This window comes from Scomber japonicus, chromosome 13, assembly GCF_027409825.1.
Source record: "Scomber japonicus isolate fScoJap1 chromosome 13, fScoJap1.pri, whole genome shotgun sequence".
Taxonomy (NCBI): Eukaryota; Metazoa; Chordata; class Actinopteri; order Scombriformes; family Scombridae; genus Scomber; species Scomber japonicus.
The window spans coordinates 21769051-21794210 of record NC_070590.1 but is presented as its reverse complement, the minus strand read 5'-3'; the positions used below and the strand labels follow the sequence as shown (position 1 = coordinate 21794210).

The following is a 25160-nucleotide window of genomic DNA, read 5'->3' as shown; positions in this document are numbered from 1 at the left end:
TGTAGCCTAGTTCTACAATGAGTGGAGTATTTTTGGATGAATGGAAATGAATGGAAATGAAAACATGAGCAAAAACGATTTCTGATCTTCTCAAAAAGTGTTATGCTGAAAGTCAGACGTTGCAGACATTAAAGGTGCAAGTGTATTTCACACATCTGTCAGTCATTGTTTAATTTCTATCGATAATTTAGTGCTCATGTCTCACTTCAATTTTGTGGCAATCACATTGTAAGTGCTACTGTTTCATCTTCTACCACAAAGAGGATTTTGCCGGAGCTGTCTGTAATCTGTTATTTTCCTGCAAATGTTACAAGCAATTTCCTTTTAGTTCATAGTTATATAAACAGCAGTAAGTGCTGCCTCACAACTAATGCACTGAATGGCAGTTAGTTCTAAAGCAGTGCTACTTTATGAGTCAGAATTACCGAATCATAGACTACATCATATAAATATAGAGATAAATTACCTGCCACAGATGCCAGAAGCAGGAATAAAATACCCTAATAATAATCCAAATAATCATTTCTAACATAGAAGATTTGTAGTCACACCTATCATGTGTTTAAGAAACCAGCCTTTTCATCCTGGTGAGGCAATAAATAGCAGCATGAGCTCACCTCTCACTGAAATGCTGTATTGTTTAGCCAGACAAACAGCAGATAGCAAGAGACGGCAGCTCTAAATTATATGTCTCTGTATATTTGGCCCCTACAGCAAGAAGCGAAATAAATGCATGTGGCCTTGTATTGTATGAGGTCTGTTGCAGGTGGACAGGCGGTGCAGATTAATTTGTGCCACTGGAATGGGAAGGTTCTGTGCACATACAGCACAGTATAACCTGAGCAGTAGTCTGGAAAAGAGAAGAGAGTAGAGAAAACGCACAAGCACTCCTGACTGCGTGGCCTCCATTGAGCATGGCAAAATATGAGCGTTAGGAAATATTATAGTGTACATAAATAGATCCGTTTGAATTTTTAGCGACACAGCCTCATTTTTATAGTTGCAAAGGTCTCGGGAAGAAAATTGCCTTCCATGATGATAAAACTTTTCTTAACAGCACCACCTCCAGTACTGACGCTGAATAATTCAATGCCTATTAGTCTAACAATTGGCTGAACATAAAGTCTCCTAGCAACATTGCTAGACGTGCTAGACCTGTAACTACGTGGGTACCATGTCACAAAGAAGCATGCTGAGGTGAAGTTACACAGTAAACAATATATTATATACTGTGCTCCTGCCTGTCTGTCATGAATGTCTTAAAAGCTTTAAAATAGGTTTCAATGAAATTCACTAGACAAATACGCTAAGAATAGCTCAGACTTTATCCTGACACGAAGTCCATAATTCCACCAGTACATTATTAATTAGAGCATCATTAAAGTATCCTTCATGGACAAATACACCAAAAAACCTGAAATATGTTGCAGGAATGATGACCTCCAATGTAAATTGAAGTCAAAACATGCTTTTCTATGACAGCATTGTAGATTTAATGAAACTGGATGCTGAGAGCAAATGAGACGACAGGCCAGGCATAGTGCACTGACTATCAACAGAGATGTGGCGATGCATGAGCATAACACTGTGTGTGAAATTCCAGAAATTCACTAATGATGACTCAGACCATCCGCTGAGGTCACATTTTTGATACAGGCTTGCTTGCCCACACTTTGAGGCTGAGAGATTGTAAATGTCAGTGGCTTGTCACTCAGACTCAGTCCCACATGGGCAGCGAGATGGAGCCTGCTAAAAGGGAAGACCGAATGACAGGACATACATTAGTATCCTGTCTGATTCGCTCGGCGTCCAGCCGTCAATCTCTGGATGTGTTTGAGACACTATTTTACCACTTTATGCATTTCTGAATTTCTATTCAGAGTCTGATTATCTCTATTCAATACCTCGCTGCTGGATGTTGATTGGGGCTCCTCCTTGAATAACCGTTTAAGGTCTTCCAAATGGCTGAGGCTGCAAATCGCTCTCCCCAATTTCAGTGAGGTTAAGTCGAAATGGAAAAGAATTGGCGTCTCTGGATCAGGGATCAGATGTGAGTGAAAATGTCTTTCTTTCAATCACTATAGAAATGAACACTTAAACTTTTGAGCTGAGCTATAGTTGGCTGTATTTGAAAACAAGCAAAACACTACAGTTGATGTTTAAACAGGTTTTTCCCCACATTGTTTCCTTTACTTTTTTATTTGGATACTTATCACATTTAATTGATATTACTCTCTTTATTTGATGATTTACTGAATTAAACATACTTTTCACATTTAATTCTGTTGTGCTTAACTTATTCCAATGATCTGAAAAGCATGGACATCCTTGAGCAAATACAAACATTTCTACCACCAAAGGTACCTTTTTATGTTAACTTTCGGTTGTACATGAGTTAAAATGAGTTAAATCTCCAACACCTGACAGCAGTGATATGCATATGGCCTGTGACAGCTGTCCAGATCTGTTCCAGAATCCAGAAGAGCTGTGCACAGTTGTTTTTACTCTGCACATGCCAAGACTCAATGACACAATACCAGTCTCAAGCCAAATAGCCACTGGGCTTTTGTATTAGTTTAAATAAATCCCACTTTGGAGAGGAATATGTTCCTCTGGACATGGATGAAGTGCAATATCCTGGGGTTAGAATATAGTGATTCCAAACACACCAATGACTTCCATCTGCTCTGTGAGTAATGCTTATAAATTCAGCAGTTTAGAAGCATAGTTAATTTCAGCAATTTATCAGTTTATGGCTGCAGCAATTGTGAGTTTGTTGGTAAAGACCACCAAGCTGTCAAGCGTTGGCACCAAGTCAAGAACATTTTATCTCTGGGTGCAATGACATCGTGGCATCGTCAGAGCTAAAGAATGTCTGGTGGAGTTGCCATGATGTATTTTCCCATACCTATAATACGAGCTAGAAGTTAATATTCACCTTCCCATTAACTACAATGAGAAAGTGTGTCCAAACGTTTTACTTGTACTGTATTTTCACACATTTATTAACGATTAAAGACTTACACTAAATTATAAATTAGTGTTCCGTTTCATTTCGAAAAACATTCTCGCAATACATGAGATTGCCAAAAGATTGTTTAGAACAATTTGTAACAGTCTACTTGAGGCATCTTTGTGAGCAGCAGGATGTGGACAACCATGAAGTGGCACTACGAAGCTTGGCAACAGCTTTCAGGAAACAACATGAACTCCTGGTTAGAAGAGGTACATGGATCTTCAAGGATTATTAGATGGATCTTAATGTAGCTGCAAGGAATGCGGGGAACGGTGCAATAATTTAAGAGTGCCTCGGTCAATACAAAAAGCCTGCTGCTACTTGGAATTTGGTTCTTGGCCTAATACCTTTTCAGACACACACACACACAAGGCAATCTATCACTCCACTGATGAGTGCAAGAGGGGAGTGCAACTACAGCAGCAGCCTCCTTGTAGCCTCAGTACAAGTCTCCACCACCATCCCCGTCCACTGAAACCATCCCATCTGTTTGAGCTGCAGAAGAACTGAACGCTATTTAATATGGACAATAAAGTTGCATTTTAACAAGAGATGAGCTAAAGAGACTAGAAGTCCAAGACATGCAAAATACTGATGTGATAGCACTGCTTTTTCATGGGTCATTTGGGTTTTGAAACAGAAACATGATGCTGTTCGCTCCCCCGTAGCACTGTTCTTCACCACTGAACCACTACAAACACAAACAGACCAGACAGTAGGAGAATTTTCTAACAAGTGGGTAGTGTCATTCCAAAACTCAGAGGTATACTGTATATCAAGAAGTAAAAATGTCAGGATAGAAACATGCTCCAAATTTGTGTTTCACCTATGAGATCTGAATTGCAGGATGAGGATTTTTCCAATTTACTTGATTTTTTTGTTGTTCAACTTATCATCATGAATATTTTATGTTCACTGGTAGTTATCAGTAGAGACTGACATGAACTTCCTGGGCACCCCTGCATCTTGTCAAGATGGAAATAGGTTTCTGAGTTTGTGGAACTAAAAACACAACAACAAGGGAAGGTGAGAAACGACAGACATGAAATCTGTCACAGTGTGGCAGCGAGCGCTTGAGACATTTGAGAAACAGTTAAATGATCTTTCCAGTACTTTCCCACTGAGAGGCTATGAACAAGGACCATTTATACCCCTTATATACCCAAATCCCTCAGATATAGTGGACTGCTCTAGAGTACACCCTAAGCCTTCGTTTTCCCCCCTTGCCAACACACACATCCACACACACCCACACCCATACACACACACACCCACACACATGCATACACCAGCAACAGCGACCGGTGAACAGCTCTGAGCACAGCAGGAGGCTTTGGCCACCTTCATACTTTGCAGTGGAGATACAGATACAAATCCAACATTGAAATTGGTGATAGACCCTCCACTATTTCCTTTTCCCACTGCATAGAAAACCAGCAATTTGTTTTCAAGGATTATACTGTGCTTATAAGGAATGGCATAACTAAGCTGCGGGCATTAAAACTGATTCACGTTTATAGTAGGTCCCACACAGGAGGAGGAAATTATTTTATTGTTCCCCAGGCCCTGCAAAGACCTATGCAAAATGTAAACAATGTTTGAGTCTACCTTTGAGCCTTGTTACAAGGGCCCACTACTGTGCAGTGTTCATTAGAGTGGAAATGATATGTGCAAACAAAGAGAGGCACCCAAGCAGCACACTCTGCTGCCTCTTTTCATCTTAGAATTGCAAATGAATGCAAACCTCCTCACCTGGTCCCTGCAGGCGGTGTCCCAGTGCCTCCAATCAGTGCTTTATTGACAGCAGGCATCCGGCAGAAAACTGGGAGCCTTAATAGTTGAGGATGAATGCTGATAAACACATTCTCCCATCTAACTGTACCCCCCACATATTTTACTGCCTGGCAGGGCGGGCTGCACCCAAGGTTAAAATGCAGAGATGCTTGGCAAATAGAGTTGCTTATGCAAAAACTGGTACATAGTTTCATTTAAGAGTCAGTTCTGACTGAGTTTGACTGTTCTACATCTCCTTTGTAATTCTACAAGGTGCATTGTTATACATAGCACGTCTTTGTTTGTGGAGACAAGTGACAAGAAAAGTACACAATTTCATACAAATTCCAAATGAATTCCAAATGATATGAGATATGAGGAATCAACATATTCAAATATTCTACTTAAAAGGCAAATTTCAGTAATGTTAAGACTACTGGCATTCTATGTTATTGTACAGGGTAATACTGTCCATGGAAGTGCAGCGTAAGACTTCCAGGATAGCAAATGTGGCTAAACCATTCTGTCTAAATCACAGGGAGTGTGACACTGTAAACACAGACTTGCTTGGCTTTGTTGAGCTAATGACTTCCTGCTCCAGTGGTTTGTGAAACAGTGTTAGAGCCAGAATAAGTAAAATCAGGAGCAGAATTTAATCTGTCACTCAGTGGAAAGCCTTTAAGCAGAAACATGCAGCCACTCAGTGAGTGCATGCAAGTGAAGTGAAATTACAGAAAAAAGCTCCCTGGCACAAAGTGAAGCAACACAACAGGCTGTGTACAGCAATAAGGATTACAGATTGGTTGGATAAATAGGGGATCCTTAAAAGCAAAACATAGGGAGTGTGAATGTCAGCCAATATGGTAACCTAAAACCATCAATCTCTTTGAATCTACTGTAGGTAAGCTTCTCCTATGTAGAATGGAGATTGATGTGGGAAGGAAGACTGCACTTGCACTTGTTTTTTTGATCTTCTTGAATTCGCTCCAAGCTTGATTTTGAACTGTGTAGCTATGCAGCAGTCATATTAACAACCCAAGTGTGGAAAGGTACTGTGAGAAATGTTCAGTCTGCTTTTCCAACTGTTCAGAATTAATCATTTCTATGAATTGTTTGTTTCCTCCGTAGTCTCCTGGGAACAACTGGGTGGGTATGATGAAAAGCTACTCCAGGATAGATGAGCTAAAATGAATCAAACTCCTGCCTCCTGCCTCCTGTCTAACCTCCTTTTCTCCAACTGTTTTCTGACGGCGCTGAATTCGAAAACAAAATAGCATCCACATTATACCTCTATGCAATCACAGTGAGCCAGCATTGATTCTGTAAACAAACAGCTGAATTTATTTGCTAAAAAACTCCAAACACACTCTTATTACAAATGGTGATGTGTTCGATAATGAAAATAGACAAGCCTTCTCAAAAGACATGAAGTGTACAAACTTTTCAAGCAGTGTGTAAAGCCAGCAATTTAGAGGCAATGAAACTTACAATATATTTTTTTCCATTTAAAGTCTATTCTGAAGCACTGACATCAAAGTTTACTGTGTTCCACATTAATATTCATGTCTGAAGCAAAGAAAAAACACAGAGAAAATAAGACATGAAATGCAGATTAGCCTCTTCTGAGAAGATATGCAAATAGCAAGCCAAGCTTTTCTTTGCACATGAGCAGACAATCCACACACACACACACACACACATACAGTATGCATCCTTATTCAAGTCTACCTAGATATATTTAAAAAAGGATTTAAAGAGGTCACAATCATCTACGAATATCATTATAATTTCTGTAAGGCCAAATGTAAAATATCCAGCAAGTTTGGACAACAACATGCTGACAGTCTACCTGTTTTTGTCACTTTGGGTCTGAAATCACATGAAGGGGTTGAATTATTCGAGCAGACGAGATTATTTTTGGCAGTATTCTATGAGGTAATACAATGGGGGGCTAAATTAGACAAAATAAACAAGAAAACACATCCAAAACTAACAACATGCAGTTATGAAGTTGGGTTTGAATCTTTTTGACATTTCCCCAAATTCTCTAACAAATTCAATCTAAAAAAAATGTATTCTCCATCAAGCCTCAATCATTGTCAGCATGAGAATCCTCTTAGATATTAAAATCCATATAGACTGAGAATAACTATTACATCATACAATTATTTTGGTGGTCATGGACAGAAAAGTCACCGGTTTAATGAATATACTCTACATACAGTATGCCAACATATTTGGCACATTGAAATGGGAAGACTGTGACGTACTGAAAATGATGTAATTACTTTAGTGCTTAAACAAACATGGCCAAAAAATCCTCCAGATAAAGACAGTTTTCACCGTACGCTATGTAGCTGAAGCTTCAACGTTTAAATATTGTATATACTGTATATCCAAATTACTATTACTGTAATTACTGTACAGTAGATATCTGGTGTGAGTGTGCATCTAACAAAACACCATACATTCCTGTGTCTGCAAGGTGTTAAAAGCTCTATGGAAATATCCTTTACACAAGCAAACAAATATATATTGCCTTTGAAGTTTAAGAAATATGACATAAACCTTATCTTAATAAAATAATTCTCTCACTAGCTTTAGAAAATTTGGATATGGTCTTCATGTGAAGGCTTAGATTCTACATATATATCTATGTATACTATATATACACTTTTAGATCAGATTAAGCTTTAAATTCATTTCTGAGTGTTTCAGTTATTATGATAATTCCTTCTTCAAAATGATTTGGTTTCATGACAGCAATCATGATCTTGTATTGCTTTGTTCATATGGTGGATATCTCAACTTGGAAAAAGCATCACAAGTAAACTTACAGCGAGATAATTCATTGAAAATAGGTTAATTCCTCCCACCATGCTAGTCCACATTAATGTGAAAGAGATAAGAAAAGTCTTAATAGTTGGTCAGGCTTTCTTGGAGGAGTCCAGCCAGAGCGGGCTTATCTAAATCCTCTTGGCACAGCTATCTGAATAGTCTGAGGAGAGTGCAAGAGGAGTGCTTAAATTTGCCTGAAAAGCAGCTTTTTTTAATATAAAGCAGCAGCATGGAGTTCTTCAGATAGAGCTCAACTTTCTCTGTTCTGTATTGGCTAACTTATTCAATATGTTGTGTTAAATTAAATGGAAAAAGAGAAAAAAAAGCACAGTTAAGATGATAAAATTCCCAAACTAAACTCTCAGAAAACAGTGTTCTCTCTGTGCCTCTTCTCTGTCGTTGCCTCTGGAAGCAGCTGGCCTCACTTGCTGGCGTGGTGGTTAAGTTGGGAGGGAAAGAATGGCATCCCTCCTGTGTGCTTGGTGTGAATGAGAGAGTTTGTGTTACGATGTGCTCTCTGCCAATGTGCCTTCACCGTCGCTCTGCCTCAGTGACTGCCTCCTGGAATCTCTGTCTACATCTTCCTCTTCATCAGATCTGCCAAGACTCAGGTGTCTCCGGTGCACAGGAGGGCTAAAGAGGTCAACACACATACAGACACACCATTAGATCATTACTTGGCAACATACAGTAAAAAATAAAACTGAAAAGTGTAGGGAAGGAAAAAACAGGTAAAAAGTATTTCCACTTGCCATGCATGAAACACTGCACAATATTAACATACTGTATATTAGTATGGTCAATGTCATATAGGAGATTCATTCAGCATTGATGAATCATTAACTCATAGCTCAGCTACAAAAGAAGTCTGTTTTTCTATGCTGTAGCTTGCTTCTACCTACCACACTCATTAAATGTCTCTTAAAACTGGGGTTATACAGCCTTAGATTATGTTGTCATGACAATTTACAGCAGGGCAGTCACTCAAATGCACTACTTTTTTGAAACATGAATTCACGGTAGAGATTTTATACATCCAGACTACTGTGAGTCATTACTGCTCTTTGATACACACCCTCAGGACAACAGGCAAAAAAAACTTCACATATACTATAGCAACAGTGACTGCCTTCATACAGTTTAGAATAATCCACAACCTGATACAGGTATTTCAAGCTATTAGATATTTGTATAAGGCTTAAGCATTCAAGTCTTGTACATCATTTCATAAGGCTGTTAGAGCTCCCATTTGCTTTTGCAAGATGTGTAAGTATCAAACATTACAGGGAACCCATAGTTGACAATCAAAATTACAATCAACAGTATTTATGAAACGTGAGAACATGGTTAATTCAATTATTAAGACTAGAAGTAATATGAATGTTGCAACTAGCAGAGCAACACATGCAAAACTACTTACTTTAACTGTGACAGCCTAATAATTTCTTGCAGGTGAAATTGACTAAAGTGAGCGTGACATTGTGTTTTCATTATATTTTGGATTTAGCTTTTAATGCCTTGTAGCTGATTGCCAGAGAGGTAGTGGTTTGGCAAATTGGTAGTGTGGAAGCTCTGTGATGGTGTTTTAGATTAATTTTTAAAAGTAGGCAGAATGCTCAAAGAAACTCACCACTAAAACACATTTCAATTGTAAACTCTCATCCTGCAATACTATGAAAACTATATTGTTGTCAGTACCATCTTCAGTCCATTAAACCTGCCTTAATCCAAGCACTGAAACCATAAGCAAGTATTCAATTGAAAACATAAAGATATTTAAGGACACTTGCTCTATCCATCATAAAAAAAAAAAAAAAAAAACCCTCAAACCTGCTGTTTTGTATATTTTAACACACACACAGGAGGCAGAGACACTTGACACGTCAAGTACAATTACTCTTAAAATAGTTAGGATTTTGAAGCTCAGAGCTAAATTTATCATTTTAATTGTGATGCAAAGTATCCACATCCAACAATATCAACAGTCATGTCACACCTCTTTCAACTCTTCTTGGATAACACATTGAAGATGAAATTGGTGTCATTTTGTTTTTGCCTCATTGCCAACATCTGTTTGCGCTTGAAGAACAGCCACAGCCAGACACTCGTCTCTCTCGTACCAACATTATGTACTTATGACAGAATCCATTCAGAGAGAGATGTAATCTGTCTTTACAAAATGAAAATAGGAGAGTAACAAATTGTGTGATGACTAGTACATCAGCGCATGCTTTCTGGTGGCTGGGAGTGGGATAAATAAACGTTAAAGCGACAAAGAGAAAAGTAACCTTTGATGAATTGAAAGGATGGATTACTGTAGCTACACCTCTCCATCTATGTATGAGCAGTTGTTTTATAATGGTATTTAGAAATAAAACAGAAGTGACTGGATTGTGTCAGATATGCAAACTGTACTGCATAATGCTTTTAAAAAATGAAGACAAATGTTGGCAGGAGAAAAGGATAAAAAATGATGGTGGCACGCACTAGTAATTGGCATGAGACTTCTGAAAAATGTACCAAGGGCTTATCTAGTACAATACAAATAAACATTAGTGTATTATAAGGATTATTTACAAAGTCGGAATACAAACAGAACATTTACACAGCAAACTTAGTTAGTATGTTAAGTTAAAGATCCTGAATTTGTTTCAGTTATGCCAGGCTCCTGTGTTATTATCACACCAAGCATCACCTTCATCTTTTGGTATCAGTCACTGTCAGGCCTGTAGAGGTACTTCATCACCGTGCTATCCATCTTCTTCTGCTTCTTCTTGGTTTCCTTCTTGCCAGATGCGCCTGCAGACCCCCCTTCATCAGATGGTTGTTTTGGGGCCCTTTTAACACTGCTGGAGCTGCGATATGAGATGGTGGAGCCAGAGGAAGAGGATGAAGAGGAGGAGGATGAAGAGGAGGAGGAGGAGGAGGAGGAGGATGAAGACTCTGAAGAGGAAGAGGAATCCTCTGACTCACTTTGCTTCTTCTTAGATCTCTTCTTGGACTTTTTGCCCTTCTTCCGCCTTGAGCTCTTTCTGCTGTGGCGATCATCAGAGGAGGAGTCGTCCGAATGAGAGATTTTACTTTTTTTATCTTTACGACTGCGGGAGCTGCTGGTACTCATCATGCTGGACGGCCGATTTCCGTAGTCCAAAGCAGACCCTGATGCAGAGTGACGCAGGCTAGATGTGCTGCAACCAAGCCCCTCGTCCTCTCCTTTCTTTCTACTGTCGTCGCTCCCTGGCACCTTCTTATCATCCTCTTCTTCACCACTGGATTCATCAAGTTTGCTGCGCTTGAACTTAATAGGTTTGAAGGCCAGTACCTCATTGATGGCAGCCTCCAAATCAGGGTCCAAGTAGTTGCGATGGGAGACTGTCTTGATGTCAGATGTATCTGGCAGGTTGCTGTCTGAGGAACGTGGTTGGGGCGGGTTGGAAAAGCTGCGACTGAGGGAGCGGGGACTGAAAGATGAAAGTCCTCCTTCACTAAAGGCCACACTCTGGGCATCATCATCATCATCATCATCATGTAAATGCAGGCCGAATTCACTGAGGCCACAGCTGCGGGCAAGAGACAAGCGAGAGCTACTGCGTCTCTCGTCTTTCCAAGAAGTGCTTCGATGCAGGGATCGGGGACTAGAGCGACTCACGCTGCTGATAGTAGACTTATTGTCATCATCCATGTCCACCATCCCCCTTCTGGTGGACATCCTGCTGCCAGCCACAGAGGATACCACAGAGTCCTTATCAAATTCAGGGCTGCCTCTGGAGGTCCAACGGGACTCCAAGCCCTTCCTAGCTCTGCTGGTGGCCTCAGAATAGGCCAGGGAGATGACAGAGCCTTTGTCATCTAAGTCTTCCTGTGCCTGGCTCTTTTTCCAATCCTCCTGGAGCTCTCCAGACTTAGACTTGGCTTTGCGAATGGAGGTGTGGTCTGGGGTGTCAGGCTGTTCTTTTAGAGTGCTGAACAGGGAGCTCTCATCGCCTGTACCCCCTATGGAGTCTTTCAGGTTTGAACGCTTCCTGTAGCTCAAGGAACTCATGACAGACACTGATCTGTTCTGCTCTACTTCTTTCCAATCTTTACCTCCGTCAGTTATCTTCTCCTTACCTTCCTTCACCTCTTTGACGTCTGCGTTAGCTGAATATCTAAAGGGTTACATAATAAAATTGACACAAGAGACAACCAACAGAAGACAAAAAGAAAGAAATCAAAAGAAATTCTTCATGATTATAATCATCAATCTGATAAAAGGTAACTGAGAGTTCAGACTTTGATGTTGAATCTACTGTGTTATTTTCATCTTTTTCTTGAGAAAAGTCAAAAGTCATGGAACATACACAAAACCTCTGGCTGTTTCTATGTACAGTATCCACTTTAGAAAGTGAGGCAATCAACCAGTGAGAAGATCTATCTAAATGAGGCAGGCAGCAGGCGTGCCAACTGGCCACAGGCCACTTCAATAAATTTGACAGCAGCCACTTCCCCATTCCGCCTCCTGTCATTAGACAGATTACTGGAAGAGAGAGAGATGACACCTAATCACATGAAATACCCATCCTTCTGTTGCAAACTGCTCCAGGTAATCCTGGGCCTTTTTAAGGCTGGGAATGTGGGTAGTTTTATCGCTGTGTTACATGGTTATCTGTCATGATGCAGAAGGATGAGGGCACTAACCTGGTGCTCTTCAGACTCCCCTCATCTGACAGGGTCTTGGTGGAGCCTTTGTTCTTTGAAAGCCAAGACTTAACTTCATCCACACGGTCCTCCACCTCTGAATCTGTTTCTGTTTCATCTCCGCTGCGATGGGGGGAAAAAAACAGGCTTGTTTGTGAGAAGCATTTGAAATGGCAGAAATATTCATCTGAACGTCATTTTGTCATCTTTAAGTACAAAAATGTTCCAGTCAGGTGAGATAATTCCACTTGTTTTTAAATATAAACAAACATCTTTCAACAATTTTCCTAATGAAATAAACCCCTTATCAGCTTACTGACAATTTAGAATGAGTTTCGATAGATTTTAAGAATAAGAATGTGACCAAATGACTTGTTATGTGAATACTTTATGCCTTGTAACATCAGAGGAATCGCACAGGACAAATGATGGTTAGCTTTTACATATCAGAGGCTTTCTGTTAGTAATTTCACAGTTAAATTCATTCTGTTATAATAATAGTTGTTAGGATGATGCAAGGCGGTCCAGACAGGCTGAGTAAACAACAGATATATGACACAATAATATCAACATATTTAAGATGTTTTTCAGCACAATGTTCAAAAGACACATTATCTAAGCAGAATGTAGACAAAGCTCTTGGAGGTATAATCAACTTGTTCGGCTGCTTCTGGGCTGCTAGCATCTGTGTGACATGTCACCTGCTCCTGGTGATTGTTATTGGAGTGGAGCCACGAGACAGCCCCGTGGCCCCACACTTGACATAACAATCAATATACAGAGACCTGTGGATCCTGATGAAAAAGAGTGGTAGATCCCACCTGGATAAGGTCAATCCTCATTCATTTGTATCAAATCCAAAGCGAATTTTCGGAATTATGCATCCCATTGTCTGGGAAGGTTAATGTGACAAGAGAGGGTTCGGCTGAAGGAAGGTTGACTGGCATAACCTCAATAGTGCCATTGTGGTTGAAATGTGTGTGTGCAATGCATTATGTAAACAATCCTCCATTTGTTTGAGCAGACGCTGCTTCCAACCTTGGAGCTCGATACAATGTGTTTCTTGGCTACACGACGTGTGAAAGTGAACATTTCACATATACAACAGTTTTCAAACTGCATACAGTATGTTCTAAAGGCCTGAACTGCTTTTGACTGGTGTTGCTGTGGTAAGCTCTGTCAGAGGGAATTACATCCTCCATGACATAGCAAGAAAACATATTGTAAATTTGATGACAGGGTTGTTGTAGCAGAACTGCAAATTCCAGTCCTTTCAGATTAATAGCAGACATTCATCTTCACTATCATTTATAATAGTTTTACCTACAGTAACTTTCAAAGAGTGCTTGCTTCATCAATCTGAAATATTTGCCTTGTTTATCGTGACTATAGATATATATCATCCAGTGTTTACAGACAGCTGACTGTCATTCAAAATGAGAAACAGCAATACAGGTAAGAGATCTTTCTTCTTCCACAAGCTTATGTGCCTGAGCTTTGGAACATGCTGCTAAAGGCTTATGAGGATGAGGAGCAAACACAATATTCAAAGAGGCATGAAATGACAGTCACACTGCTAAACGCCATCATGTGTCCACGTATCCACCTATGTAGAGTTCTCCCAATGAGCTGCGTATTGCTTCCTTTGTCACCGAGCACACGTTGTCACATATTCAGTCATGTTTTGTCACGGAACAAAGTATCCTCTGTCCTTCCCTATCTTTTTTTCTTTTCTTTTGGTGGTCTGCCCAAAAGCTTTTGCGTATGGTGAGAGAGCGAGCACAGACAAGAGAAGAGAAGCCTCAGATTGTTGGACTGAATGGTATTCAGGCTTTTAAGCTTTCTAAGAGCATTAACATATTTAAGTTTCTCATCATCAACCTTACAGCCAGGCTTTTTAGAGGGAAGGTAATGATGATCCGAGAGAGACTAAATGGCCTGATTGTACCTGATTGTACTATTTTCTACAGAAAAATGTTTGAGAGGTACTACATGAGGCAGTGAGCTAAACTGTGAACCCAAATTCAGCTATTATACGTCCACTCCCTCTCTTCTCTACTGCATTATGAATACATCTGATATCAGCCTGCTCAAAAAAAGAAAAGGTAACTTAAAGGTTTCTTATTATCCATTTTTCAGCTCTGTGATGCTGTGATTTTATAACATGACATATTATACAACAAAATACTGAGACCAGCCCACAGCAAAAAATCCACTCCTTCTTTCCCCCCTTGCTCTAACACTCCAACACGCGCAAAATAAAAGGTGGCTTGCAATTGAGTGCTGTGCAAATGGTGTCACAAACGATTTGTCATCAGCCCCGCACTACTTGCTAACCAGTCCTGAGGCTCGTAGATACAAACAAGCCCCAAGAATTTAGAAGTGAACATTAATCGCTTCTGACAATTGGCCTGCACTGGTTGTAAATCTTTGTCACAAATACTTTCACTCAGCATCAAATCTCGTATGGCTTGGTTCTAGCAGTTTAGCACTTGTGGTACCGACACCATATTTTTATGGTATCAATTGAACATGAGTTAATTACTGTTCATAGTGGCAAGAAAAGAGCACAGGGCATCAGTTTATGTTATTAAAACAGTGTGCACGTAATGATCTACGACTGAAGAATAATTAGCATCTTGTTCTTAGTGTGGAGGATAGTTAGGCTAACACAGTGTTTAAAGATGCAACCTTTCCAGTCAATTCACACAATTCAATAACATACATTAAATTACATTATATAACCCCTTCTTTCATTGTAGTCTGCTGCAGTCTTCAAAAGAAAGCCCAGTGTAGTATTTCTTACATTATCCTGCACTACAACAACAATAATCCTGCTATTGAAGCATTTAGTACATACATTTTTGAATAGTAATGTAAATCATCTGGAAAATCCACTTCATAATTAGAAGAAAAATCCCCTCCTCCATTATTGTTCATCCATGCTGCTAATGTAATGATGTCAAAAGATGGAAAAATACAATTAAGTAAACACGGTAAGTCATCACTCTTTTCCTTGAGTTGCAAAAAAAATTAAAGCAGTGATTAAAAACACTGATACACACTGATGTTTGATGAAAAATAGATGACAAAAAAAAAACAATAAAGCAATCAGAGGTTAAAGCAAGAAATTATGGACAGGTACATCCCCTACAAAATACAAGACTACATTTATTTAATACGCTCTGATGAAGGTTTAAATTATTTAACAGGCCACGAAATTGCTTCCACTGCGTAAAAAAGAATCACTGAAAGAAAATGGGGTTTAGTCAGTCAAAAGAACACATTTAACATTCCCAAACAGTGACACACAGTCATTTCTCAAGCAAGACAAGGTGAACATTTGTGTCAAAGTTAAATGTTTCACGACACTATGAAATAAGATTGGATTAGTGGGGTAGCTGCACGCATGTAAATCAGCTGAAAACATTTCAGTAGTGCACTGTGCCATCACTGCCTTGCGCCACTTTCTGACTGTGCAGCCATGGATGTAGAGGAGCGGTATGCTGCATTCCTTTCACGGACACAAGCATTTGAATTTGCACTCAAGTTTTTCCTGAGCACATGTAAGCTACCCCAACCTCACTAAGTTTGTGTATGGGGTACACTACAAACATGCCATACTTTACCAATGTAAGAAACTATACATTTTACATGAATTGAGCAATGTAAACTACATATAGTGAGAAATAATTTATACTAATAATTAGAATCATTATGGCAATGAGTAGAAATAGTACCTTGTGTTTCCATTGTCATTCACCTGTCTTTAGAACAGCTTTATAATTAAACTATAAATATGGATATGTCTTTCAGTAATCCTGTAGCATCTTTTATCTTAAATTGATGACGGCCGATGTTATTGCCATTAGAATGTATTTCTATGTGTGTGCACATTTCATTTTACTTTATTTTTCAGCCTGTAGTGTAATCTCATCCCCTATCTCTAAGTTCATATCAATCTATCAACCAAGAGAGTCACATTCTGTAAGAAAACACTGTACAGAAGTAGGAAAATGAAATATGGAGGCCATTTCAAGCTGAAAAGATGAAAACAATCCATGGAAAATTAAATCCATTTGTCAATTTAAGAGATTTCTTCCAAACTTTCAAAAAGCTAATATTGGAAACTTGCTGGCACATTATATTTATGTTTTGCATTCACATAGACACATAGACATTTCTGAGAAAATCTGCAGTATGCTCCCTATCCTGACTCAGTGAGATATGGACTTGCATGTGCTTTAGAAAAACCACACATGAACAAAAGACGGATAACAAACAGTGTTATTCAGTGCAAAACATCCTTAACCCCACATCCAAACAAATGCACGATGATGCATGATAATGCTGTGAACGTACTGAAGGATGGTGTTTCATGCAAGATATTTATAGAGACAATGATGCAGTATTACCGCAGGTCTGTAACACTAAACTGTTTTTCAGTTGGGTCATATTTCCCAAAGTAGTGAGACATGCCTAAAGGAGAAAGCTGGCACCATTTAGAGTTAGTCTATTTACCATTTTAATTTACATATTTTCTAATATTGTGCAAAGTATCCTGTATGCAAACACATTTTTAAAGTGTTGCTCTGAAGATAAAAGAACTATGCAAGTTTTTTGGCCTATTCATTCAAATGGCAATCTATAGACTAAATGCAAACCCATGTTTTTATTACTGTAAAGCATCTACTAATGTTGATGACTTAAGGTTTCATACCTCTCTGTGGTCTCTTTTTAAGATATCAGTGGTTATAAAGTTGGCTCGGTTCCCAATGTATTCCCCTATATTTTTTGTTAAGACCAAAATGAATGTTCCAGTAAACTGTTTCTATTGTAATATTTTAAAAGATGAAATAAGTTGATAGAGAGAAAGCCATCTATGACAGAGAGGCGAAGTAATCAATATGTTTATTTCCTGCTTAGTCAACACTAAGTCTAACAAGCCACGCCTACCGCACATCTGTCTCACCCACATGAGACTCACCAGTTAATTAGAAACACCAGTTAAACTGGAACAACGGCTGTTACTCAATTTGTTAGTCACTAAATGAGGAAGCAACATCTTAACTGAAGACCTGCCTTGATGAGAGGACTGACAGATTGCATGGCTCCATGGCTGAAACTAAATGACCCTACAATGGTAGACTTGCAGGCTTTGTGAACACATTCCCAGGAAGTCTGTTGGTGTAGCCCAAGAGACTTTCTGCAGACTCTACCAGAGAGTCCGATTGGGGTGCAGAGTTTGCCAGGTTTTGGTTGGAAAATTGCCCGTAATCCTGCAGCAATAGGCTATAAAGTGATGGTGTAAAATTAAATAATAATGCTAATTATTATGATCAGTAATAAAAATACAAATAAAATGTATTGCTATAATGATATTAATAATAGAATATGTAAAATACTACTTTAGCTTTTCTTTTTTTTTACTTTTGCTTGATAAATGAATTGATGGCATGAGGTATAATATCGCTTACACACAGTTTAAGAGGCCTATAGGCTTAATAATTGGATTTGTTTATTATAATCTGCTAACCTAGACAGGCAAAGGTTGATTTTTGTCCTCAATATGAAGGTCATCAGTTGATGTCAGTTGAATATAATGTTAACAGTGTTTTGCAATTCATATAAAAAGGGAAAATCTCCTTGAGCAATCTGACCAGATTTGTTGAGAGTAAAGCATCAGACCTGCACATATCAGAACTATTAAGAACCATTCAGAAAAATACTTTGAAATCAGTTGCAGGGTAAGGAATTTCAATTTATCTTCATGGAAGCACTTGAGGTCTTAAGTTCGCGTTGATATCCCTTCCTAGCTCAGTGCACTCGCAGACTTGATATGATGGCAGTGAACACGTCACGGTACGTACAACTGAGCTCATCAACTGAGTGAGGGCTTAGTCTGCAAGTCTGTAGGGTGGACATTTAGATTCAGCCAATTTAATTTCTGACACCAAAAGAGCGTGGCAGCAACTCAATGTGAATGCAATAGATTGGGGGCGCTGTTATACTGGCACACTGAATTAACAATATCAAAATACATTGCCATTTGAATAGAGACCAAAAGACTGCGGCAATATGAGCTACAACTGATTGAGCTTTCACTTTAATTTTTAATCATAATAATTCAAACTGAATTGATGATTGCATTGCTAGTTAGCACACTGAATTGCCGATTGCAAAATACATTACCATTTGATTAGGAGACGAGGCCAAAAAAAGGTCCATAAACAAATTAGCCCTGAAATCACCTGCAGTCACTTAGTATAAAATAAGACAGACTTTAAGAATAGCATTTATCAGGTATGGTTTTCCACTCTATTTAAAAATGTCTTCTCCTCACAGTGTTACAGTGAACAACACATACTGAAAGGATAAGGCATACTGCATTATTCTCTCATGTTGTTAGAATGGGTGAGAAAACATTCTGAAAGCAACCATAATGACATAAACAAAAGGATGCATTTTCCAGTCTCACGTTTTGTTCTTCCTTTTCTGATATTTTGTCACCATGTCTTGCAAACTGCCAGAAGTGTGGGAGAGACACCAAAAAGGGAACAAGGGAAAAAAGAGAAACAGAGAAGGTGAGATATGCAAACAACAGCGCAAGAGAAGACTAAATGAGATAACAGCAAATAAATTCTTTCACACTCACACGCACACATAAAATAACTATCCACTGTAACAGCAGTGATTCAGTAAAACAACTCTGTTGCTGGCTCCTTCAGTCATGTCTTCCTTTAAGAGGTCTTTGTTTACCTCAGTGGGCTCAGAGCTAGCATAACCCTCAACCCTTCTGCAAAGAGGGAAGGAGTAACCAAACAGGGAAAACCAGCACTGAGACAAAAGATCAGAAGCAGGGAACTGAATTAAACCATGTGAGAGGTATTTGGGGAACAGACCCAAGTGTAGAGAGTGCAAAAGAGGTTCAAGAGAAACTGATATAGGAAGATGTAGGAGATAAAAAGTGAGAAGATACAAGCTGTGATTGACAGGCTACAAAAAAAAAATCTAGCTGCTCTATTTTGGAACTTTCTTGCAACTTGTGAAGAGAATGTGTTCTAGTACTCTGGGCCTCTAGCTGCAGTACAGTTTCCTCTGATGTACCAAGCACACATTACAGATTTACAGAAGCAAAGGTCATCTTTGTTCTCCTTTGTAGACAATTAAAGCTATGCTGTACCTGTTAACTAGGTCATCATTGTCATCACTCTCCATCTCATCCTCGATAGCAGCCTGCAGGTCACCTATCCTCTTGAAGGCCAGCTTAAGGTCCACTTGTAAGCTTTGATTTGCCGCCTCTAAGCTCTCTATGTCCATTTCCTGGTGAGTGGATCACAGCACAGAAGAAGCACGGTTACTTACTTTTCCTCTGATGTTAACACCAGTGGATCGTATCAAGTCTCCCAGCACCCAAAGGCCTTACCAGCTCGTGCTTCTTCCGGCTCGCCTCGGCCTCCTTTTTGGACAGCTCGCCCATTTCTTCCTTGATGTCCCGGATCTGCCTCTGCATTCGCTTATTCTGGTCTTTCTCCCTGTTTTCAGCAGCAATGCGTTGGTTTCTCTCCTCTGTCATCTTTTCAAGGTTCTCCTTCAGACGACCCACCAGGCTCTGGGGAGGAGTTGAGGTGAGTTGGGCGAACTTGTTCTCACAAAGGTCACATGGACAATTTTCAGCAGCTCTTAAACTGAAGAATCTCTTTTGGCCTCTATTAAACCTCAGGTGTTTTCTGGTGTTTGCAATGATGACAACAGCATTGAAAATTGAACAGAAATGAAAAATTCAGACTGTGGGCAAGGTGACTGAGTACCAAGTGACCTTTCTCATGTTCTGAGGATATCAATATGTGTAGATGCAAGTCCAGATGTGAACTATCATTGACTTTCATTCATAATATATGTTTGCAGCCAAACCTGAAACAATAAGCTTCTTATGCAGCACACACAAGTTAAAGTGAGTTTGCATTGCCTTTTTAGCAACACACTGTTTAGTTGCATTCATTACTTAACACTATATATTATGAATAAACACCACCTTCATGTGGTCAAAATATGTTATTGGATCTTCAACCTTTTTTACATGGCCAATTATTTATCAGAATATATTTATTCTTTGGTGGATGCTTTTCCTAAACAGCATCTTAAAAATATGGATCTATTCAAAGAACAACCACCTTCAATTTATAATGGCTGTGCCTCTGGATGAATTGAAAATGAAATGTCAAATTTGCATTTGTAGGTTCACAAAACATGTCTTTTACATTTCTGAGACACAGAGGATTATCTCACCTCCAAGCGTTTTATCTGTGTCTTCTCATACTCCAGCTTGGTCTCCAGCTCACGGATCTTGGCCTCTTGACGGCTCACAAGAGACTTTTCCACCATGGACTGCTCCTGAAACTCTAGCTGGCTCTGCAGTGAATGTATCTAAGGGAATACAAATAAACACACAAAATCACTCCCTGCACAGCAGTTCTTGCAGACCTCCTTCTTGACCTGTGCTTTTCAACTTCCTCTTTAGCGAGCACTACGGAACACTTTCTGCTGATGTTACGTGTACGAAAACTAAATTAATGCTCACATTTCGCCCTGTTTGTGTGAATTTAATCCAGCTTGGTAAACATAAATATTGTGCGTCGAGTCTGAATAATGAGCTCTAGATAAGCCCCCAATCTACCACAAATGGTCAATAGAAGAGCTTGTGGTTCAGGCTGAGTAGCACCGAGTCGCAGTAATTTCACAGGCTTTGGGAAGGGGCTGAGCTTCATGCAAAGCACGTTTGTTCCATCTGAATCGTTTTCTCATGACTGATAAAAGGAGGAAAGATTCGTCACAACAAAAACGACCCAAAAGGCAGCATGGCACCTAATGAGGGACTTTGCATCTGAGACAAGGAGGATTTGGAGTTTTCCTTTGATATTACTAAAGAAGCCAGATTTCCCTCCTACTGGGGATGAGATAACCACTTCAAGGTCAGACGCTTTAGATTGTTATCACTGCCTTCTCTGGCAGGTTTTAACAATGCCTTACAGCCTGCTGTGTGTCTCTTGTGCAGCCAAAAATACATACAAATTCTAATGGGTGGGCCTTGAATATAACAGGGTTGAGTAAAGCTTTGGCAAACATATAGCTTAATCTAATAGAAACAGGGACTGCTGTTATGGAGTGGCAAGAGCTCAGTTCTGTCCTTTAGTGAAATTATATCTGAAACACATTCTGTTCAAGGCAGATGGTTTTATTTGTTTAGTGTACTGCATATCAACACTAGGAGGGGAAAAAAACATCTAAATGTCCAATAACTGCCTGAGCATGTACAGTATAATGTGCACACAAACACACACTAAAGTTTGACATATTCCAGCTAAAACAAAATGGGTATGCATTAACACATGACACATACAGTAGCATGTTAGAGGTTATCCTTTGAATAGACAGCGCTCCATCAGAAAAACATCATAAAAGCACTATTATCAGCATTAGCCTAAATCAGGTGCACTAACCTTTTTGCCACATGAATACACATTTATGCCGAGCTTCAAACAGCACACACTATAACCAATCAGCCCCCAGATGGGCTAAATCAACACGCAGCTACTGGATGTGTGAAATACTGAGGCCAGTTTCCTACATGCTAGTATCAGAGATTTGATTGTATGCAGAAACTCTCAGCTGAAACAACTATCTGCCAACTTACTGTAAATCAAAGCTAAAAATCTTAAGATATAGACATCGTACAAACTCCTGGCAGAGCTCCCAGCAGAGTTCAGAGTCTGTGGTACAATATTTATGTAGTGAGAAATATAAATAGTAATCAATGTGGGAAACTTCATCATGATAATATTTTTTGGCCATATTGTCCAGGCATATTTTATAATGAAAGCTCCAAAAGCCTTGGGCAACATTGACCTGAGAATCATGAATACATATTCTTTTGTACAATGCAGCCATTATTTTAAGTCAACTAGAACAATAATCTATGTATAATGTAATATTGGACATATGATTGAAGTTTTTCAGACTATATACAGTATTTCAGATCTGTATGTAATAATGAGTTATTCCTACTAGTAAATATTTAAATGTGGGTTGCAATCTGTCATCTGTGATTGATTGTTACTGTACAAGTATATTAAAGGTGTGTCAACATGCCATTCAATTAATATTATAAATGTGTGCTAAATGCTCATGTGCACACAGAAGGCACACAGATGAATGCAACAGGACCACTCATCTCTACATTGTAAGTGTCGGTGCGAGTGGGCAAGGCAACTAGCAAATACAAAAGTCACACAGAGCAGGAATTTGACATTTTAAATGTGATTCCTTGGTGAGCATCTGCTGTGAAGGGTCTTTTTAATGTGTGAAAGCAAAAACAGCACCTCCCGGATTTTTCTAATGATTCGAATGAGTCACACATAAAATGGTGTGACAAGGTATGTCCAGTTGTCATGTGTATCATGTCGATAGTTGAGTCATCCAATGAATAAATAAACCAAACCATCTGACAGTGTTTTTTCTTTCATTTATCTGAAAAATAGTGATAGTTTTATATAAATTGATGCATTGATATTAGGACGGCAATGCCCATAAATGAACCACTGAGACAGAAGCTGCTGAATTAAATAAATGCAGAGATAAACACTGAAAGGACCAGAATGAGTGCTTTAATTTGATCTAATTGGTCAAACCATGGAAACGAGTCTCTGACTTTATGCACATGACCCTTCCTTTAAATATGAGTACTGAGAAGCAAAAGAACAATTTCTCTGCTTGACTCAAAATCTTCACTGATTTATACTATTTAAATGCAAATCGCATTGCAGTTCTGAGAGGAAAACTGCCAGAGAAATGAAGCAGTTTTTTGGTCACAATAATCAGAGAAACCCGATGAAAAGCCTCGGTCTAATCAGAGAGAAGTGCTGAGGAAGCAGGCAGGTTCCTGGCAGACAGCTATAGTGCTTTTGAAACTTCCTTGTACTATACCTTTTCTTGGATTTCCTGCTTCTCCTTTGTGGCCTCTTCCAGCTGGGCCTGCAGGTCACTGATCTGGCTCAAGTCCCTGGCAGACTAGTACACACACACATACAGGCACAAAGTCAACAGAGTATTAGGCTATGTGTATGTGCACAGAGAGACAAAGAGAAGAAGAGTGTCTATGTATGCTTCAATTGTCTGTAGCAAAGATATATAACTTTTAATCCAAACTGTTAATGAAAATAATGAGGTTGTGCCAAATAGTACGTCATGTGATCTGTCGTAGAACAGATTGCATCTCCCTGATTGCAGAGCGCACACTGTGTTTGGAGGAGAATATGTCCTCCAAATTTCAAAGCCTCACACATGCAAAACAAAATGTTAATGTTAATGTTTGTGATGGTATCTTTCAAACTAAATACAATTAAACAAATACAAATGAAAAGAGTATCAAATGAGTCACATGATTTGTGTAGACTGTGTCATAATCTATTTCACCTTTGCTATTGTGCCTCTCTCATGCTTTCTGTTTCCTGCCTAGAGGAGCAGGTCCGGGTACCGATGACAGGGATTCATAATGTAATAGTATATTCAAGGCCTTTTGAACAGCTCAGTGAGGTGTTAGGCAGGTTTTGTTACCTGGGCGACTGCCGCCTTGTGTTTCTTCATCAGCTCATTCATGTCTTCCTGATCTTCCTCCATACGCGACTGCAGGTCATTCTTCTCTCTCTGCAGACGGCTGACCTGCTCCTCCAACTGAGGGACAAAGAAGAGAAGGAAACACATTTTAGTACAGAACGACAGGATTTATTCATGAGCTATTGAATATGATAAATGGTTATTAGCTGGCTGGTCCGCTGCAGTCCTGGAATCTCATCTAATGGCAATGAAACACAATCTGGACGGGGCTCTGGCTGGAGGATGAGACCAATTGGAGATAATCAATTGGCTCATTTAGGCAGGAAAAAGTGCAGCCAGTGCAGCATACTGGTGATGTCCTATTTAGAGTTCATCCTCTGTGTTCAGGGGGGAGACTCAGGCCCTCAATATGCATTCTCTAATCTGAGATATTTAAGACCTTCCCTTGCCATAAATGCAGCAATTAAATAGCAAAGCACAGGTGCACAGCACTCTGTATGTCCTCCCCAGAGACACAAACATCCTCAGTCTACGATTCTGAAATGCAGGCAGTACTCTCATGAGACAGGCATTAATGAGCAGATGGAAAGAAAAAAAAAAACATTCGGCAAAGCTTATTTATCCATTAGAGCAAAATGGTGAAATCAGACATATGCCAAAGGGCATTTATTATTTTAATATCCCACCATGGCTTGATGATGTACGCATATTAATGTTAAAGCCCTGCTGCATTTTGAAGAGTGGAGATTTGACACAGGCCCTCCATTAATTAAACACTGTTTGTTGTTTGTTGTTTTGGGTTTAATATGCTAATCAAAAGAAAAGTACAGACATTTATACAAACAATGTCTCTTTCATCAGAAAATCTGTTTGTGCATCGAGAGATGATGAGGTATATTTCATTATCTATAAATATGTGATATAATAAACTATTGATTATAGCACAGACAAACTATGTGTTGGAAACATATGCTTCAAGCAAGTGCAAGAGAATAACTGGAACATAATTAATCCTGGATGTCAAACTTACCGAGATCTTAGCTTTGACCACGTCTTCCATTTGGATGTGCAAGTCCTCTATTTCAATCTCCATGCTCTTTCGAACCTTTACTGCTGCTGCGCAAGTGAACTCGGACTCCTCCAGCTGTGAGAAACAGGAAGAAGGAGGGAGTGCCAAGTAGAAAGGTGAGGAACAAACATTCAAAGGCCAAGATCAAGGATTTACACTGTATATGCAGAAGAC

At 39.3% G+C, this 25160-nt stretch overlaps 1 protein-coding gene across 1 annotated transcript in view; it reads right to left on the bottom strand.

The window, feature by feature from the left end:
• Nucleotides 1-8226: 8226 nt before the first annotated feature.
• The window catches only part of LOC128371116 (unconventional myosin-XVIIIa-like), a 61402-nt gene continuing 44468 nt past the window's right edge, over nucleotides 8227-25160 (bottom strand). The window contains exons 34-43 of the mRNA XM_053331336.1: nucleotides 24948-25061; nucleotides 23918-24034; nucleotides 23288-23371; nucleotides 20594-20731; nucleotides 19731-19916; nucleotides 19488-19627; nucleotides 18783-18827; nucleotides 12305-12427; nucleotides 10323-11775; nucleotides 8227-8260 (exon numbers count right to left, since the gene is read on the bottom strand). Coding sequence (XP_053187311.1) covers nucleotides 10338-11775; nucleotides 12305-12427; nucleotides 18783-18827; nucleotides 19488-19627; nucleotides 19731-19916; nucleotides 20594-20731; nucleotides 23288-23371; nucleotides 23918-24034; nucleotides 24948-25061 — 2385 coding nt within the window. The 3' untranslated portion in view covers nucleotides 8227-8260; nucleotides 10323-10337. The remainder of the gene's footprint in view (nucleotides 8261-10322; nucleotides 11776-12304; nucleotides 12428-18782; nucleotides 18828-19487; nucleotides 19628-19730; nucleotides 19917-20593; nucleotides 20732-23287; nucleotides 23372-23917; nucleotides 24035-24947; nucleotides 25062-25160) is intronic.